General features: G+C 34.9%; 1 protein-coding gene across 1 annotated transcript in view; it reads right to left on the minus strand.

The window, feature by feature from the left end:
* The window catches only part of ADAM32 (ADAM metallopeptidase domain 32), a 200,221-nt gene that overhangs the window by 173,690 nt on the left and 4,642 nt on the right, over window positions 1-21,889 (minus strand). The window contains exons 3-6 of the mRNA XM_068531996.1: window positions 14,512-14,573; window positions 10,833-10,908; window positions 8,007-8,083; window positions 6,468-6,645 (exon numbers count right to left, since the gene is read on the minus strand). Coding sequence (XP_068388097.1) covers window positions 6,468-6,645; window positions 8,007-8,083; window positions 10,833-10,908; window positions 14,512-14,573 — 393 coding nt within the window. The remainder of the gene's footprint in view (window positions 1-6,467; window positions 6,646-8,006; window positions 8,084-10,832; window positions 10,909-14,511; window positions 14,574-21,889) is intronic.

Here is a 21,889-nt window from a genome sequence, read left to right on the forward strand (position 1 = left end):
CCCGTGATCCAGGGACAACTTCCCTGGGAGAACACACAGCACACCTCAGGCTGGTGCAACGTCACGTTGGCCTCTGCTGCCGCAGGCTCACCCTGCATTCTGTACCCCTCCCTCCCTCCCCCCCACCGCCTGAGTGAGCCAGAGCTCCCTAATCAGCTGCTACTTTAACCCCGTCCTATCTGAGCAAAGAACAGACACCCTCAGGTAACCTACACACAGAGGCAGGGCCAAATCCAAAGCTGAACCCCAGGAGCTGTGCGAACAAAGAAGAGAAAGGGAAATCTCTCCCAGCAGCCTCAGAAGCAGCAGATTAAAGCTCCACAATCAACCTGATGTACCCTGCAACTGTGGAATACCTAAATAGAAAACAAATCACCCCAAAATTGAGGCAGTGGACTTTGGGAGCAACGATATATATATTTTTTCCTTTCTCTCCTTTTGTGAGTGTGTATGTGTATGCTTCTTTGTGTGATTTTGTCTGTATAGCTTTGCTTTTACCATTTGTCCTAGGGTTCTGTCTGTCGGTTTTTTTCTTTTCTTTTGTTTTTTTAAGTATAGTTTTTAGTGCTTGTTATCCTTGGTGGATTTGTTTTTTGGTTTGCTTGCTCTCTTCTTTCTTTCTTTTTTTTCTCTTTTTTTCTTTTTTTATTACTTTTTAATTTTTTTATTTTTAATAATTATTTTCTATTTTTTATTTTTAAAACTTTATTTTATTATTTTTTTCTTTCTTTCTTTCTTTTTTTCTCCCTTTTCTTCTGAGCCATGTGACTGACAGGGTCTTGGTGCTCTGGCCAGGTGTCAGGCCTGAGCCTCTGAGGTGGGAGAGCCGAGTTTAGGACACTGGTCCACCAGAGACCTTCTGGCTCCACGTAATATCAAACGGCGAAAGCTCCCCCAGAGATCTCCATCTCAACGCTAAGACCCAGCTCCACTCAATGACCAGCAAGCTACAGTGCTGGACCCCCTATGCTAAACAACTAGCAAGACAGGAACACAACCCCATCCATTAGCAGAGAGGCTGCCTAAAATCATAATAAGGTCACAGACACCCCAAAACACACCACGGGACACAGACCTGCCCATCAGAAAGACAAGATCCAGCCTCATCCATCAGAATACAGGCACTAGTCCCCTCTACCAGGAAGCATACACAACCCACTGAACCAACCTTAAGCACTGGGGGCAGACACCAAAAACAACAGGAACTACGAACCTGCAGCCTGAGAAAAGGAGACCCCAAACACAGTAAGTTAAGCAAAATGAGAAGGCAGAGAAACACACAGCAGATGAAGGAGCAAGGTAAAAACCCACAACACCAAACAAATGAAGAGGAAATAGGCAGTATACCTGAAAAAGAATTCAGAGTAATGATAGGAAAGATGATCCAAAATCTTGGAAATAGAATGCAGAAAATACAAGAAACGTTTAACAAGGACATGGAAGAACTAAAGAGCAAACAAACAATGATGAACAACACAATAAATGAAATTAAAAATCCTCTAGAAGGAATCAATAGCAGAGTAACTGAGGCAGAAGAATGGATAAGTGACCTGGGAGATAAATTAGTGGAAATAATTACCGCAGAGCAGAATAAAGAAAAAAGAATGAAAAGAATTGAGGACAGTCTCAGAGACCTCTGGGACAACATTAAACACAACAACATTCAAATTGTAGGGGTCCCAGAAGAAAAAGAGAAAAAGAAAGGGTCTGAGAAAATATTTGAAGAGATTATAGTAGAAAACTTCCCTAACATAGGAAAGGAAATAGTCAATCAAGTCCAAGAAGTGCAGAGAGTCCCATACAGGATAAATCCAAGGAGAAACACGCCAAGACACATATTAATCAAACTACCAAAAATTAAATACAAAGAAAAAATATTAAAAGCAGCAAGGGAAAAACAACAAATAACATACAAGGGAAGACCCATAAGGTTAACAGCTGATCTTTCAGCAGAAACGCTGCAAGCCAGAACGGAGTGGCAGGACATATTCAAAGTGATGAAAGGGAAAAACCTACAACCAAGATTACTCTACTCAGCAAGGATCTCACTCAGATTTGACGGACAAATTAAAAACTTTACAGACAAGCAAAAGCTAAGAGAGTTCAGCACCACCAAACCAGCTTTACAACAAATGCTAAAGGAACTTCTCTAGGCAGGAAACACAAGAGAAGGAAAAGACCTGCAATAACAAACCCAAAGCAATTAAGAAAATGGTAATAGAAACATACATATCGATAACTACCTTAAATGTAAATGGATTAAATGCTCCAACCAAAAGACAAAGACTGGCTGAATGGATACAAAAACAAGACCCGTACATATGCTGTCTACAAGAGACCCACTTCAGACCTAGGGACACATACAGACAGAAAGTGAGGGGATGGAAAAAGATATTCCATGCAAATGGAAATCAAAAGAAAGCTGGAGTAGCAATTCTCATACCAGACAAAATAGACTTTAAAATAAAGACTATTACAAGAGACAAAGAAAGACACTATATAATGATCAAGGGATCAATCCAAGAAGAAGATATAACAATTGTAAATATTTATGCACCAAGCACAGGAGCACCTCAATACATAAGGCAAACGCTAACAGCCATAAAAGGGGAAATTGACAGTAACACAAGCATCGTAGGGGACTTCAACACCCCACTTTCACCAATGGACTGATCATCCAAAATGAAAATAAATAAGGAAACACAAGCTTTAAATGATACATTAAACAAGATGGACTTAATTGATATTTATAGGACATTCTATCCAAAAACAACAGAATACACTTTCTTCTCAAGTGCTCATGGAACATTTTCCAGGATAGATCATATCTTGGGTGACGAATCAAGCCTTGGGAAATTTAAGAAAATTGAAATCGTATCAACTATCTTTTCCAACCACAACGCTATAAGACGAGATATCAATTACAGGGAAAAATCTGTAAAAAATACAAACAGATGGAAGCTAAACAATACACTACTAAATAACCAAGAGATCACTGAAGAAATCAAAGAGGAAATCAAAAAATACCTAGAACCAAAGGACAATGAAAACACAACGACCCAAAACCTATGGAACGCAGCAAAAGCAGTTCTAAGATAGATGTTTATAGCAATACAAGCCTACCCCAAGAAACAAGAAACATCTCAAATAAACAACTTAACCTTACACCTAAAGCAATTAGAGAAAGAAGAACAAAAAAACCCCCAAAGTTAGCAGAAGGAAAGAAATCATAAAGATCAGATCAGAAATAAATGAAAAAGAAATGAAGGAAACAATAGCAAAGATCAATAAAACTAAAAGCTGGTTCTTTGAGAAGATAAACAAAATTGATAAACCATTAGCCAGACTCATCAAGAAAAAAAGGGAGAAGACTCAAATCAATAGAACTAGAAATGAAAAAGGAGAAGTAACAACTAACACTGCAGAAATACAAAAGATCATGAGAGATTACTACAAGCAACTATATGCCAATAAAATGGACAACCTGGAAGAAATGGACAAATATTTTAAAAGCACAACATTCCGAGACTGAACCAGGAAGAAATAGAAAATATAAACAGACCAATCACAAGCACTGAAATTGACACTGTGATTAAAAATCTTCCAACAAACAAAAGCCCAGGACCAGATGGCTTCACAGGCGAATTCTATCAAACATTTAGAGAAGAGCTAACACCTATCCTTCTCAAACTCTTCCAAAAGATTGCAGAGGAAGGAACACTCCCAAACTCATTCTATGAGGCCACCATCACCCTGATACCAAAACCAGACAAAGATGTCACAAAGAAAGAAAACTACAGGCCAATATCACTGATGAACATAGATGCAAAAATCCTCAACAAACCACCAGCAAACAGGATCCAACAGAACATTAAAAGGATCCTACACCATGATCAAGCGGGGTTTATCCCAGGAATGCAAGGATTCTTCAATATACGCAAATCAATCAACGTGATACATCATATTAACAAACTGAAGGAGAAAAACCATATGATCATCTCAATAGATGCAGAAAAAGCTTTTGACAAAATTCAACACCCATTTATGATAAAAACCCTCCAGAAAGTAGGCATACAGGGAACTTACCTCAACATAATAAAGGCCATATATGACAAACCCAGAGCCAACATCATTCTCAATGGTGAAAAACTGAAACCATTTCCTCTAAGATCAGGAACAAGACAAGGTTGCCCACTCTCACCACTCTTATTCAACACAGTTTTGGAAGTTTTAGCCACAGCAATCAGAGAAGAAAACGAAATAAAAGGAATCCAAATTGAAAAAGAAGACGTAAAGCTGTCACTGTTTGCAGATGACATGATACTATACATAGAGAATCCTAAAGATGCTACTAGAAAACTACTAGAGCTGATCAATGAATTTGGTAATGTAGCAGGATACAAAATTAATGCACAGAATTCTCTTGAATTCCTATACACTGGTGATGAAAAATCTGAAAGAGAAATTAAGAAAACATTGCCATTTAGCTTTGCAACAAAAAGAATAAAATACCTAGGAATAAACCTACCTTAGGAGACAAAAGACCTGTATGCAGAAAACTACAAGACACTGATGAAAGAAATTAAAGATGATACAAACAGATGGAGAGATATACCATGTTCTTGGATTGGAAGAATCAACACTGTGAAAATGACTATACTACCCAAAGCAATCTACAGATTCAGTGCAATCCCTATCAAACCACCAATGGCATTTTTCATAGAACTAGAACTAAAAATTTCACAATTTGTATGGAAACACAAAAGACCCCGAATAGCCAAAGCAATCTTGAGAAAGAAAAATGGACCTGGAGGAATCATGCTCCCTGACTTTAGACTATACTACAAAGCTATAGTAATCAAGACAGTATGGTACTGGCACAAAAACAGAAATACAGATCAATGAAACAGGATAGAAAGCCCAGAGATAAACTCACGCACATATGGTCACCTTATTTTTGATAAAGGAGGCAAGAATATATAATGGAGAAAAGACAGCCCCTTCAGTAAGTGGTGCTGGGAAAAATGGACAGCCTCATGGAAAAGAATGAAATTAGAACACACCCTAACACCATACACAAAAATAAACTCAAAATGGATTAAAGACCTAAATGCAAGGCCAGACACTATAAAACTCTTAGAGGAAAACATAGGCAGAAAACTCTATGACATAAATCACAGCAAGATCATTTTTGACCCACCTCCTAGAGGAATGGAAATAAAAACAAAAATAAACAAATGGGACCTAATGAAGCTTAAAAGCTTTTGCACAGCAAAGGAAACCATAAACAAGATGAAAAGACAACCCTCAGAATGGGAGAAAATATTTGCAAATGAAGCAACTGACAAAGGATTAATCTCCAAAATTTACCAGCTGCTCATGCAGCTCAATATCAAAAAAACAAACAACCCAATCAAAAATGGGCAGAAGACCTAAATAGACATTTCTCCAAAGAAGATATACAGATTGCCAAAAAACGCATGAAAGGATGCTCAACATCACTAATCATTAGAGAAACGCAAATCAAAACTACAATGAGGTATATCACCTCACACCAGTCAGAATGGCCATCATCAAAAAATCTACAAACAATAAATGCTGGAGAGGGTGTGGAGAAAAGGGAACCCTCTTGCACTGTTGGTGGGAATGTAAATTGATACAGCCACTATGGAGAACAGTATGGAGGTTCCTTAAAAAACTAAAAATAGAACTACCATACAACCCAGCAATCACACTACTGGGCATATACCCTGAGAAAACTATCATTCAAAAAGAGTCATGTACGACAATGTTCATTGCAGCTCTATTTACAATAGCCAGGACATGGAGGCAACCTAACTGTCCATCAGCAGATGACTGGTTAAAGAAGATGTGGCACATATATACAATGGAATATTACTCAGCCGTAAAAAGAAATGAATTTGAGTTATTTGTAGTGAGGTGGATGGACTTAGAGTCTGTCATACAGAGTGAAGTAAGTCAGAAAGAGAAAAACAAATACCGTATGCTAACACATATATATGGAATCTAAAAAAAAAAAAGGTTCTGAAGAACCTAAGAGCAGGACAGGAATAAAGACGCAGACATAGAGAATGGACTTGAGGACATGGGGAGGGGAAAGGGTAAGCTGGGACAAAGTGAGAGAGTGGCATGGACATATATACACTGCCAAATGTAAAATAGATAGCTAGTGGGAAGCAGCCGCATAGCACAGGGAGATCAGCTTGGTGCTTTGTAACCAACTAGAGGGGTGGGATATGGAGTGTGTGAAGGAGATGCAAGAGGGAGGAGATATATATGGGGATATATGTATATGTATAGCTGATCCACTTTGTTTTAAAGCGGAAACTAACACACCATTGTAAAGCAATTATACTCCAATAAAGATGTTAAAAAAAGAAATTAAATAAATAAATAAATAAAAGCAATAAGTGCCTTGAAAGAGTAATAAAGCATACATAACTCACTTTTTCACTTATAAAAATATTATAGTCCATTGGGTTTTGTTCTGTGTCTTGGTTATTTTCAGTAAGAACTGCAAATTCATTGTTTTCATTTCCTAATTTATAAAGAAGATGCTTAAACTCAACTGCAGATTCCATAGGCTCAATTCCATAAGAAACATTTTCAAACTGCAATATTCCTCTGTAAAATTAAGGATAAAAATTCAAGTGTTTTTAATAAATTCTATATTATAAAACTCCGACAGAATTCCTAAAAAAAGGAGGAGGAGGAGGAGGAAGGAAAGAGGGGGAGAAGGAGGAGAAGGAGGGGGAGGAGGAGTGGGAGAAGAAAGATACAGAATGTTTTTGAGCTCAGTATTTTGACCCAAACTCTTTATGTTTTGGAGATGACTCTGAAGAGATAAAAAAAGGTCTTCCCCAATCCAAAAAACTAACTTTCCATTTAATTTTCTTTATAGTTATAAACGCAGCACAAATTATGTAATCAGTTGCTAGGTATGAAAGTATACAGTATTACTGTGATCAAGTCATTCCCCTGTCCCCCAAGTCAGTAATTTAATGAAAGCAATAGTAAATAGAAATCTGTATAAATTTCTTTCTGTTTTGCACTGCAATGATTACATTGCTTGCATAAAAAAAGGATGCATAATCAGTAATTTTATTCATAAAAATAAAATTCAGCAGTAATTAGAAGAAGGCATTTATGAATTTTGTTTATGTACCTAGTTTGGATAAGAAATTAAAAGCTAAATTTTAAAGAGTAAACAACTTTTATAAGTATTCTTCCTTGAATACAGGTAACAGTTCAAGTGACTACTCTCTAAAAACCAAATTTCAGAATTCCATGTAAAAAGCACTGAGTAAAATTCAGTTGTGGAAACAAGGATCCTACACTATAAAATGAAGGTGAAGAATATCCTGACAGAATGGAAAACTCTCCAAGCACTAGAAAGGAAACCCTACAGTTCTTAGAGAGATTAAGATAGTGATATTCCTAGAAAAATGAGTACTATAATAATACTTATTTGTTTATATAGAAGTGCTTCCTCTCTCTGAAGATGATTTCCCTTTGTGAAAGAACATGCTTTGTTTATTTATTTTTACATCTCCAAACACTAGGCCAGTAGCTGGTACATGGTAGGTATCAAAAATACTCCATTTGCTGAAAAAATAAGCAACCCGAAACAGCTCTTCCAACTTGCTATAGTCAAACACAGTCAATTGTCATTTCTGTACTAAAGAAGAAACAAGATACAGAGCAAGGACACCAGAAAATCTAAACCTTCGAGGAAGTTAAGACATGTCTCTGGTCAGTGGGGAAAGTAAAGAGAAATCAGAGAAGAAACATATTCAGAGGAAGAGATTATTATTATTATTATTATTATTATTATTATTATTATTATTATTATTATTATTATTCATTGAATAATCTCCACATGGGAATCCTCTAGCATTTCCACACTTAGTATAAACTAACAAATTCTCTGCAGACAAATATCACAACCATGGTGTTTGCATATCAACGACAAAAAAATACATAACCTCAGTCCAGAGCAGGTGCTAAGTGTGACAACAGAATTCAGATATCCTTCAATATATCCTTGGTAGTAGCATTGAGTCTAGGGGGGAAAATATAAAGTGGTTACCTAGGAGTTGACAAAACTTTCTAATGATTTCTTAACTTTTTATACTTAATAGAACTTTCTGAATATTTTTCACAGGCTATATACAGTTTATATCAGTATGAATAAAGTGACATTCAGAAAAAAAGTCTCCCCATATTTGCCACTTTTACTATATTAACTACTCTTTTCAGATCAATACATGGGATTATTATTTTACACTCTGCTTCCAAAGTTTTATCCCATATTTTAGGTAAAATTATTTTCCAATATATAAATTTAGGTCATCAATTAAGAGACAAAGATTGTGAGTATGGATTTCCTTTAAATTCTGATATTCTGCTAAAAAGAAACATCTAAAATTTAAGGGGACAAAAAGATTGAAGAGCTAGAAAAAGATATACCACACCAAGACAAACCAAAAGGATGATTCTGAAGCGATACTAATACAGAAAATGTAGACTTTAAGGCAAGAAGCATTACTAGAGACAAAGAGGGACATTTCATAATGATACATGCGTTTCAATTCACCAGGAAGATATAAATATTCCAAGTTTGTATTCATTTAATAACATAGCATCAAACTATAAAAAGCCAAAACTGAAATAATAATAAAAATAAATGCATAATCATACTAAAAGATTTTTAAGCATATACATTTCTGTCAGTAACTGATAAATCTAGCATTCAGAATCTATAGAAGATTTGAACAGAATGTTAACCTAACATAGGTAAAAACCCTACTTAAAAACTATATATAATATTTTTTTTTTGCACAGAGTTCTTTTTTTTAACCATTTTTTTATTGAAGTGTAGTTAATTTACAATGTTGTGTTAGCTTCAGGTGTACATCAAAGTGATTCAGTTATACATACATACAAACACCTATATGTGTATCCTTTTTCAGATTCTTTTCCATTATAGGTTATCACAAGACACTGAATATACTGTGCTGTACAGTAGGTCACTGTCGATTATCTATTTTATACATAGTCACGTGTATATGTTAATCCCTAACTCCTAATTTATCTCCCCCTCCACCCGCCGCTATCCTTTCTGGTAACCATAAGTTTGTTTACTATGTCTGTGAGTCTATTTCCATTTTATAAATAAGTTCATTTATATAATTATTTTAGATTCCACATATAAGTGATACCATGTGATGTTAGTCTTTCTCTGTCTTACTTCACTTAACATGATAATCTCTAGGTCCATCTATGTTGCTGCAAATGGCATTATTTCATTCTTTTTTTATAGCTGAGTAATATTCCATTGAATACACTTTCTTTTTAAAGAACATGTAACATTTACCAAAATGAAACCATATTCTGGGCCAGGAAACACAAAAACAAATTGTAAAGGACTGAAATCACACCAAGTTCAGTCTCTGACCACAGTACAATTAACATAAAGACATAGAAAACATTATCACAGACAAAAAAGGAAAATTATATAACTTCCAAGATAGTGCTATAAATTTTGGTATAAATCAATGTATGTTTTCTTATTAACACATGCCTTTATGTTAGAACTATGGGGAGAAAGAAGGAGCAATAAAAGGAAAATAACGGTCCTTTCCTATAGAAGTGAAGTAACATATTTCAATAATTCAACAAGTTTTTATTATATGCTATGTGCCAGGCATTTTTCTAGGCACTAGGGATGCATCATTGAATAAAACAGACCAAAACCTCTAGCGAAATGAAGATTATATTGCACTGAAAAAAACAGATAATAAATAGATAAAATATATGGTACATCATATATTGATAACCACTATGGAGAAAAACAAAAGAGGTAAGGTAAGAGAGTAATAAGGTTAAGAGTGCCATTTAAAATAGGGGTTAGTCAAGGACTAATAGGATGGTTTTGAGCAAAGACCTGAAGGAAATGAGGGAGAAAAACATTGTATCTTGGGAAAGAGCAAACATCTGGATCAGAAGAAATAGAAAGTGAAAATTTCTTGAAAGGAGAACATGTCTGGTATGTTTGAAGAATAGCAAGGAAGCCAACGCAACTGGAACAGAATAAGCAAGGTAGAGAATAACTGGAAATGAGGTCATAGAAGTAAAGAGAACCAGACTGTGTAAAGCCTGTAGGATACTAAAATGACTTTGGTTTTCACTTTGTGAACGATAAATCATTCCATGGAGGCTACTGTAGGGAGAAGTGACATGATCCGACCAGGTTTTAATAGGATTGATCTGGTTGCCATTTTGGGAACTAACTGAGGAGGTGAGCAAGGTGTGGAAGCAGGGAGATTATTCCGGAAGTTATAGCAATAATCCAAACTAGATATGATGTTTACTTGTTTACAGTGGTATCAGCAGATAGAGACAGAGGAAGAGGGTGGATTCTTAGTACATAATTTGAAAGGTGGAGTCAATATGATTCATTGATGGATGAGACAGGGACTAAAATAAAAGGAAAGGATTTCAATCTATGATTTCAGATTCAATAATATTTGTACCTGTTTTTATTATTATTTAATGTATATTCATTTATTCAACAAAATATAAACTAATTAATTAATTAAATTGTGCCTATGTTCTAGGCAGAGTAGAAGGTAAGTCAATCTAGTTTGTCTTTAATTTACCAAGACTTCAAGAAAGCCTAATAATGGGTGAAATGAGGCATAAGTGGATCACTTAAATACATCCCCTGTGAATAGAGTCTTCTGTATTAGCAAAGTATTCAATGTAAAAAGGGTTTTAAAAATTTTTGAAATACAAAATTTAAATCTTACCTGAATATTTGAAGAATGAGAATTCACAGATCCTTGATTATACAAATAAACCATGAAATGATCTGCTAAAAAAAATCTGAATATAAAAAAAGAATGAGAGAATTTTAAGTTATTCTTTTTGAAACATGTAAAGCAGCAGTCAGCAAACTTAAATCCCTCAACCCAAATCTGACCTACCTTCTGCGTTTGTAAATAAAATTTTATTTGAACACAGCCATACTCATTCACTTATATATGGTTTATGGCAGCTTTCACGCTACAACAGCAGAGTTGAGTCATTTTGACAAAGATATTATCATCCTCAGAGCCTAAAATATTTACTATCTGGGCCTTTAAAGAAAAAGTTTGCCAATCCCTGACAAAGGTAGTATCTTCCTTTGACCTGTATGTAATCTTTATTCAAAGCAATAAGCATTTACCCAAAATAAGTTTCCTATCTTATACTCCTTTAAAAAATAAGAAGAGACTACAAGACGAGAGAAAAGCATTTTAAAATTTACAAAGATATGAAATGGGTGTAGGATTAGGAGAGTTTTCTATTCTTTCATTTGTTCTTTTTAAATTTTTATTCATTTATTTATTTATTTTTGGCTCCGTTGGGTCTTCGTTGCTGCGCGTGGGCTTCCTCTAGTTGCGGTGAGCAGGGGCTACTCTTCATTGCGGCATGTGAACTTCTCATTGCCGTGGCTTCTCTTGTTGCGGAGCACGGGCTCTAAGTGTGTGGGCTTCAGTAGTTGTGGCATGCGGGCTCAGTAGTTGTGGCGTGCAGGCTCAGTAGTTGTGGTGCATGGGCTTAGTTGCTCCACAGCATGTGGGATCTTCCCAGACCAGGGCTCGAACCCATGTCCCCTGCACTGGCAAGTGGTTTCTTAACCACTGTGTCACCAGGGAATTCCCTATTCTTTCATTCTTTCTCAATTTTACTATCATAAATATATATTACTATAATGAAGTGGAAGAGTATTCTTTAAAAGTCATACTAACCAGAACATAGGTGTTGAAACTACAAGTCTAAGTTCAACCTTCTCTGGTATCATTCCCTGTCCTTACTATGCTATTTTACTTATGCTTTCTCACCTGGTGCTCACTCCTCAATCCAATGTGATGTAACTAGAGCACCCAGTCTAGCTTCTGCTGGGAATCCTCCATTAAAACAGATGCCGTAGAGATTACTAATGACCCGCTTGTTGTTAAATCCAAAAAGCAGTTTGAGTCAAGTAAAACTACTCTAACACACTGTTGACCACACTTCCCTTCTTTAAAACATCTACACTTCAACTTCAATCATACAATTTACCTCTGGTTTCCCTCATACCTTTTTGTCTACTTTTATAAGTCCCTTCATCTGGATCCTTACTTCTTCACTTAAATGCTTCCATGGCCTTCAATTCTGGTTGTTTTTCCTTCTCATCATTAATATTCACCCCCACCTCTGTATCTTGTTCATTTCTGGTGCCTCATTTATACCCATAGAAAAAAGATGGCTCTGAAACCCACACCTCTCTCGCATGACCTAAACTAAATATAACTGGCTATTTGGGGTCTTCTGTGGTTCCATACAAATTTTAGGATTATTTGTTCTACTTCTGTGAAAAATGCATGAGTATTTTGATAGGGATTGGACTGAATCTGTAGATTGCCTTGGTTAGTGGTATGGACATTTTAACAATATTAATTCTTCCAACGCATAAGCATGGTATATCTTTATATTTATTTGTGTTCTCTTCAATTTCTTTATCAATGTCTTACAGCTTTCAGAGTACAGGTCTTTCACCTCCCTTCGTTAAATTTGTTCCCAGGTATTTTTTTCTTTTTGATGCAATTGTAAATGGGATTGTTTTCTTGATTTCTTTTTCTGATATTTCATTATTAGTGTATAGAAATGCAACAGATTTCTGTATATTAATTTTGTATCCTGAAGCTTTACTGAATTCATTTATTAGTTCTAATAGCTTTTTGGTGGAGTCTGTAGGGTTTTCTATGTTATCCTGCCATCTGTAAATCGTGACCATTTTAGTTCTCCTCTTCCAATGTGGATGCATATTATTTCTTTTTAATTGCTATGGTTAGGACTTCCAATACTGTGTTGAATGAAAGTGGTGAGAGGGGGCATCCTTGTCTTATTCCTGGTCTTAGAGGAAAAGCTTTCAGCTTTTCATCATTGAGTATGATGTTAGCTGTGGGTTTGTCATAAATGGCCTTTAATATATAAGTGAAGGGGATTAAGAGGTATGAACTACCAGTTATAAAATAAGTAAGTCATAGGGATGCAATGTACAACACAGGGAATACAGTCAATATAATGTAATTATATGGTTTGTAATGTATAAAAATATAGAATCACTATATTGTACACCTGAAAATAATATGATATTGTAAGACAACTATACTTCAATCAATCAATCAAACTGCCACTGGACATTTCTCCTGGATATCCCCTGAGGCAGACGTGCTCTTCTCTTTCACTGCCCCACCAAATCTGTGCTACCACTATGTCCAATCTGTTATCTAATCTTTTTTTCTGCCACCTCAGTTATGTCTTAAAAAAAAAAAAAAGAAATCCTACATGGTCATAATTATACTTCCCATTATTTCCCATATAACTTTCTTGCAATAGCTTCCTATGACTTCCTATAGTCATGGTGTCCTAATTATTATACAGGTAATTTCCAAAAACAGAGTATGTACATGCTCTATCCGTCTCCCAAGCTCCAGTCCCTCTATTTCTTACTATTGCTTATAGTTTCAATAAGATACTCAAATACAATATGAGTTCTCTCTTTCCCTCTTATGCACTTGGAAAGTTCTTTGAGTTGTCATTTACTATTCTTCCCTTCTGTCTAAAGGAGTAGGTTAACACTTCTTTTACTCAATGCCATTCTTTGGCATCTAACAACACAATCAATCACTTGTTTATACTTCTCTCTTTAAGAAACTTCCTCTCAGCCAAAATACTTTGTTTTTTCTTCCTTAAAAAGCATTCATATTCTTCTTTCTTTTTTTCTCTGCCGAACATTTCTGAAAAAGTCATTTTCACTTAATACTTTCAGTTTCTCACAATTCACCTCTCCTTAATACCATGTAGTCTAGTTCTACACCCAAAATTTAACTGAAATCTACTTCTTGAAAGTTACAAACTGCTTCCAAGCCAGCCTTTCTCAACTGGGTTTCCAAGAGAGAATTAAACCCTACAGAAAGTTATTTAAAATATGTTCACAATTCTCTTAGACATGGTATGTAGCTGGTACTATTTTCCATAAATTATTCACCAGTTTCCAGAACACTGTATGATCTAATTTCTATATTAAATCCCTTATTTCATTTTCCTGGTGGTGAGCCTGCCTCCCTGATCAAACCCTAACTGATACAGTTACAGACTTACTTCTTTCTTATCACATCCTGCCCTGATTATATAGGTCCTGCTGGTTCTGCCAACTTAAGATCATATAGATTAATCTTCAGGAGACAAGTCCCTATTTTTCCTGTTCCTAACCCCCCTATTCACAAAAGACTATGAGGCATTAACACCAAAATATTAATTCACAGGAGAGCATCTGTTCATCTGAGACAACTAAAATTTTTAATAACAAGTACATTATTTTTAATACTCTATTTTTATTGTAAGTAAATAAATTCATATAAATCAAATTAAATCTAAAAGTAAAGAATAAAAAATTACCTTTGCTTAAGGTGCACGGTATACGGTTTTTCATCTATTGGAATAATATAGGATACCTGTTCCTAGAGAATCCAGAACAACTGAGAGTGAAGATAAATGTAATAGAAGAAGGGAATCAACAATTTTACATTGACTAATCCCTCCATATAATGCTTAAAATGTCTCAGACTATGTGTGATTTAAAATCTGCAATAATACATCAAAAATTATAATATTTATTTATTATATTATCCATTCTTACTATATACACAAAAACAAGTCCAATCTGAGGAGTTGTATAGCACTAGAAATCTATATGTGACTGAATTTTAAACTCTTCTAAAAGAAGAGGCGATGTGCCATGCTGTAATGCCTACTCAGGCAGCATCATTGGGATAATAAGGTACTCTACATCAGTGAAGCTTAACTTAATCCATTAGGCACAAAAAATTATTTATTTTAACCATTTTCCTGAAATGTATGGCCTGCTTCCCATATTTTTAAACAGAAGACCCTTGAACAAAATTTGGCATAGTTTTTTTCCTCCATCCCAATTATTCTCAAGTTAAAACATGGATGGCAATGAGTTGCAATATCAGTTGGTCAGTGAACCTAAGTGATGAGATTTTATCTTGCAAAAGAGAACATGTGAAAAGCCAGAGTTAGAACATCATTAAAAAGAAAACTTAGTTAAAGCATATAAAAACCAAGAAGACACAAATACCACAACACAAAAAAAGAGAAGCCTTTACGGATCTGTGAAAATAAGAAGCAACCAGGAGACAATACAAATCAAAAAATAATAAGGCAAGTTGTTAAAAGGTCTAGTAAATGATCAAAAATGAAACAGGAAGGTTAACATCACTGGCATTATTAAGTCAAGTGGATACCATGTACCTGCTGCTATGATGTGATGAGAAGGGCACTTTACCTCTACGGTAATCTTCCCTAAAACTCATAACCTCAGAATAATCTTGATAAAACATCAGAGAAATCCAAATTGAGGGACGTTCTACAAAATATCTGACCAATATTCTTTAAAAATGACAAGGTCATGAAACAGAAAAACAGAGCAAAGGAGACTGGGGAGACATAAAAACTAACAGCAATGTAGTATCCTGAATTAGATCCTGGAACAGGAAAAGAACATTAGTGGAAAAACTGGTGAAATGCAAATAAATCCTATAATTTGTTAATAGTAAGGTATCAATGTTAATTTCTTATTTTTGATAAATGTATCAACATGGTTATATAAGATGTTAACTTTAGGGGAAACTGAGTGAACATATATGGGAATTCAAGGTGGCATCTTTGCAAATTCTTCATAAATCTAAAATCATTCCAAAATTTTTAAAGTTTTTTTTTTTAAGTAAGACCAGAAATAAATTGAAGAAAGAAGCAAAACAGGTATATGTCAGATATAAGGCAGAAATACCAAACATAGGATACTGATACTGAAGCAGCAACATGTCCTAGCTGTAAAATTTACATGAGTGAAAAAAAATTCCCCTTAGAGATCTGAATGTAATAACTGAACAGAGATGCTGGAGAATTTTTATCTCTTTCTAAAGTGGACCTGATGCACAAGTCCCCCAAAGTAGTTCTTGGATGAATATTTTTCTCAAAATGAAAACATAATAATTATTAAGATGTTAGTATACCAGATATACTCCCTCTAACTATACCGTGAGAGGTAGCATGACACGCATTCTCTCTGCAGACTATGTACAGAAAATTAGCTAGATCTTTAAAGAATGTAGAGGGGTTGATCAATGGAGGCCATAAGAGAATTTATTGAATAATACCAGCAAATATGTGTTTTAATTTTTAATAACAGGCTTTCAATGATTAAGAAATTCAATCCCTTCTGGAACTTTTATTTGTAAAGTGTTACAATAATTTCAACACTTTCAGAAAACACTTTTCCTGTTCACTCACTCATATGGTTCCAAAATCACTCATCTTCAATGGAACAGGATAGAAAGTCCAGAGATAAACCCATGCACCTGGAGTCACCTAATCTATGACAAAGTGGACGATGGAGAAAAGACAGTCTCTTCAATAAGTGGTGCTGGGAAAACTGGACAGCTACATGTAAAAGAATGAAATTAGGACATTCTCTAACACCATACACAAAAATAAAATCAAAATGGATTAAAGACCTAAATGTAAGACCGGACACTATAAAACTCTTAGAGGAAAACAGAGGCAGAACATTCTTTGACATAAATTGCAGCAATATCTTTTTGATCCACCTCCTAGAGTAATGAAAATAAAAACAAAAAAAAAACTAAATGGGACCTAATTAAACTTAAGAGCTTTTGCACAGCAAAGGAAACCATAAATGAAACAAAAAGACAGCCCACAGAATGGGAGAAAATATTTGCAAACAAAGCAACTGACAAGGGATTAATTGCCAAAATATACGAACAGCTCATGCAGCTTTATATCAAAACAACAAACGACCCAATCAAAAAAAATGGGTGGAAGATCTAAATAGACCTTTCTCCAAAGAATATATACAGATGGCAAAGAGGCACATGAAAAGATGCTCAACAACACTAATTATTAGAGAAATGCAAATCAAAACTACAATGAGGTATCACCTCACACCAGTCAGAATGGCCACCATCAAAAAATCTACAAACAATAAATGCCGGAGAGGGTATGGAGAAAAGGGAATCCTCCTACACTGTTGGTGGGAATGTAAATTGGTACAGCCACTATGGAGAACAGTATGGAGGTTCCTTAAAAAACTAAAAATAGAGCTACCATATGACCCAGCAATCCCAGTCCTGGGCATATATCCAGAGAAAACCATAATTCAAAAAGATACATGCACCCCAATGTTCACTGCAGCCCTATTTACAATAGCCAGGACATGGAAGCAACCTAAATATCCATCAATGGATGAATGGATAAAGATGTGGTACATATATACAATGGAATATTACTCAGCCATAAAAAAGAACGAAATAATGCCATTTGCAATGACATGGATGGACCTAGAGATTGTCATTCTGAGTGAAGTAAATCAGACAGAGAAAGACAAATATCATATGATATTGCTTATATGTGGAATCTAAAAAAATGGTACAAATGAACTTATTTACAAAACAGAGAGTCACAAATATAGAAGACAAACTTATGGTTACCAAGGAGGAAGAGGGGGATAAATTGGGAGCTTGGGATTGACATATACAAACTACTATATATAAAATAGATAACTAATAAGAACCTACTGTATAGCACAGGGAACGTTACTCAATACTCTGTAATGACCTATATGGGAAAAGAATCTAAAAAAGAGAGGATATATGTATAACTGATTCACTTTGCTGTACAGCAGAAAATAACACATTTTAAATCAACTATACTCAAATAGAAATTAATTTTCAATAAAAAATCATAGGATTCCAGGAAAAAAAATATCACTCATCTTCACAAAACATATTTTAGTAAAGGTCTGGAAACCCTGTAGACCTTTAAGCATTGGGGGCCTCAGAAGAAGTAGATGTATCTGAATCTACAGTGACCTACATTGAGAATTTATCTTTCTGTTTAATAAAAACTACGGACTAGTCAATTAGTGTCAGGTTTCCTAGAAGCAGGGTCTGAAATGAGGATACTTTTGTCAGTGCTTTATTTAGGGAGCACTCTCTGGAGGAACCTGCAAGGAAGTAAGAGAAGCAAAATAGGGAGGAAGATAAAGCTAAAGAAGATATGATTTCAGGTAAATTCTAGCCTTAGCCTGATACTTTGGGGGAACTCTAGAGTAAAAATTGTGCCTCATGCAAGAGGGAAGAGATATGGGAATATATGTATATGTATAACTGATTCACTCTGTTATAAAGTGTAAACTAACACACCATTGTAAAGCAATTATACTCCAATTAAAAAAAAAAATTGTGCCTCAGAGTCTTTCCCACCTGAGACAATGGAGCTGGGCTTTTAGATCCATGTAACAATTAGGCATTGGCTGAAGGGTTACCCTGGGGGATGGGGTCGAGTAACTCCCAGGCAGCTCAATAACTGAAAGGCAATTCTCCAGAGAAGGTTACTAACTCTTGCAGTAGTATCTCAAGAGCCAGGGAACAAACAACCCAAACTGAAATTATAAAGGGATTCTGGCCAGGGACTGGGGGTTGAAAATTATAGCTGAAAAGTTCCCAAACCTGAAAAAGAAACAGAAATTCGGGTGCAGGAAGCACAGAGAACCCCAAACAAGATGAACCCAAAGAGACTACATCAAGACATATATGATAATTAAAATGGCAAAAGGTTAAGATAAAAGGAGAATTTGAAAGGCAGCAAGAGAAAGATAATTGGGAGACTGGGATTGATATATATACACTAATATGTATAAAATACATAACTAATAAAAAAAAGAGAGAGAGAAAGGTAGAATCATACACAAGGGAACTCCCATAAGGCTATCAGCTGATTATTCTGTGGAAACCTTGTGGGCCAAAAGGGAGTGACATGATATATTCAAAGTCCTGAAAAGGAAAACCTGCAAACTAGGATACTCTACAGAGCAAAATTATCATTTAGAATTGGAGGAGAGATAAAGAACTTCTTAGACAAGCAAAAATTAAAAGAGCTCATCAATATTAAACATACCGTAAGAGAAATGTTAAAGGGTCTTCTCTAAGTGAAAAAGAAAGGCTGTAATAAGAAGTAAGAATCTACAGGAAAGGAAAAATCCCACTAGTAAAGGCTGAGGATCAACAACTTAAACAAACTAGCATGAAGATTGAAAGACAAAAAACTGTAAAATCAAACATAACTACAATAATCAGTATTGGATAAACATGAAGATGTAAAATATGACAACAATAATAAAAAATGTGGGGGAGGGGAGTAAAAAAATGTAGCTCTTTAAGAATGTGTTTGAACTTAAAGGACTACCTGTTTAAGAAAAGTAGGGTTATAGGTCAACATATATGAACCCCATGGTCACAACAAATCAAAAACCTACAATAGATACACAAAAACTACAGCAAAAGGAACACAAACATAACACTAAAGAAAATCATCAAACCACAAGGGAAGAAACAAAGAAAAGAAGAAAGACAGAGAACAACTACAAAAACAACCAGAAAACAAGTAACAAAAGGGCCATAAGTACATATCTATCAATAATTACTTTAAATGTCAATGGATTAAATGGTCCAATCAAAAGACATAAGGTGGCTAACTATATTAAAAAAACAAGACCCATCTATATGCTGCTTACAAGAGAATTGCTTCAGAGCTAAAGACACACACACACTTTTGAAAGTGAAGGGATGGAAATAGATATTTCATGCACATAGTGACAACAAGAAAGTGGGGGGTAGCAATTCTCGTATCAGACAAAATAGACTTTAAAACAAAGTCTAAAACAAAAGACAAAGAAGGGCATTATATAATGATAAAGGGATCAATACAAGAAAAGGATATTACACTGATTAACATATATGCACCTAATACCTGTATTGGGTGCATGTTTTTATATAAATTTTATATATTTTATTATTTTATATTTATATAAATATACAAAGCAAACATTAACAGACATAAAGGGAGAAATTAACAACAATATAATAATAGTAGGGGACTTTAACACCTCACTTACATCAATGAACAGATCATCCAGACAGAAAAAATAAGGGAACAGTGGCCTTAAATGGCATAATAACCAGCTGGACTTAATAGATATCTACAGGACAGTCTATCCAAAATCACCAGAATACACATTCTTTTCAAGCACAGATGGAATGTTCTCCAGGACAGCTCACACACTAGGCCATAAAACAAATTTCAACAATTTAAGGATAAAAATTATATCAAGCATTTTTTCTGACCACAACGTTATGAAATTAGAAATCAATTACAGGAAGAAAAATGAGAAAAGCACAAACGCATGGAGACTAAATATGCTACTAAAAAACCAATGAGTCAATGAAAAAGTCAAAGAGAAATCAGAAAATACCTCAATACAAGTGAAAGCAAAAACACAACTTTCCAAAGTCTATGGGATGTGGCAAAAGCAGTTCTAAAAGGAAGTTTATAGAAATACAGGCTGACCTCAAAAAGTATGAAAAACATCAAACAAACAACCTAACCTACCATCTAAAGGAATTAGAAAAAGAAGGACAAATAAAGACCAAAGTTAGCAGAAGGAATGAAATAATAAAGATCATAGAAGGAATAAATAGAGATTTAAAAAAAAAAGAAAGGATCAAGGAACCAAGAGCTGGTGTTTGTAAAGATAAAAAATTGATGAACTTTTAGCCAGGCTCATCAAGAAAACAAGAGGAGACCCAAATAAACAAAATCAGGCATGAAAGAGGTGAAAAAACAACCAATATCACAAGAGATACAAAAAATCATAAGAGAGAGAGAATACTACAGTTATATGCCAACAAACTCAACAACCTAGAAGAAATGGGCAAATCTCTAGAAACATACAAGCTTCCGATACTGAGTCAGGAAGAAATAGACAATGTGAACAGACAGATCACTATTGGTGAAATTGGATTTGTAATTTTAAAAAACTTTCAGCAAGCAAAACTCCAGGACCAGAGGGCTTCACAGGGGAATTCTACCAAACATACAGAGAAGAGTTACTACCTATCCTTCTCAAACTATTCCAAAAAAATGAAAAGGATGGAACACTCACAAATTAATTCTACAAGAGCATCATCACCCTGATACCAAAACCAAAGACACTACAAAAAAGAAAATTACACCCCAATACCGCTGATGAATATAGATGCAAAAATCCTCAACAAAATACAAACAAACCAAACACAATATACAGAAAGGATCAAACACCATGATCAAGTAAGATTTAGTCCAGGAATGCAAGGATGGTTCAATATTTGAAAATCAATCAATCTGATACACCACATTAACAAAAGGAAGCATAAAAATCACATATTCACCTCAATTAATGCATAAAATTCATCTGACAAAATTCAACATCTATTCATGATAAAAACTCTCAGCAAAGTTGACATAGAGAGAACATATCTCAACATAATAAAGGCCATTTATGACAAACCCACATCTTACATCTACTCAATGGTGAAAAGCAAAAAGCCTTTCCTCTAAAATCAGGAACCAGACAAGAATGCCCACTCTCACCACTCCTATTCAACATAGTATTGGAAGTCCTAGCCACAACAGTCAGACAAGACAAAGAAATAAAAGGCATCCAGATTGGAAGGGAAGAAGTAAAACTGTCACTATTTGCAGATGATATGATACTATATAAAGAAAACCTTTAAGTCTCCACCAAAAAACTATTAGAACTAATAAATGAATTCAGTAAAGTTGCAGGACACAAAATTAACATACAGAAATCTGTTGCTTTTCTACACACTAATAATAAACTATCATAAAGAGAAAG

Source organism: Eschrichtius robustus, chromosome 21 (assembly GCF_028021215.1).
Source record: "Eschrichtius robustus isolate mEscRob2 chromosome 21, mEscRob2.pri, whole genome shotgun sequence".
In the NCBI taxonomy this organism is placed as follows: Eukaryota; Metazoa; Chordata; class Mammalia; order Artiodactyla; family Eschrichtiidae; genus Eschrichtius; species Eschrichtius robustus.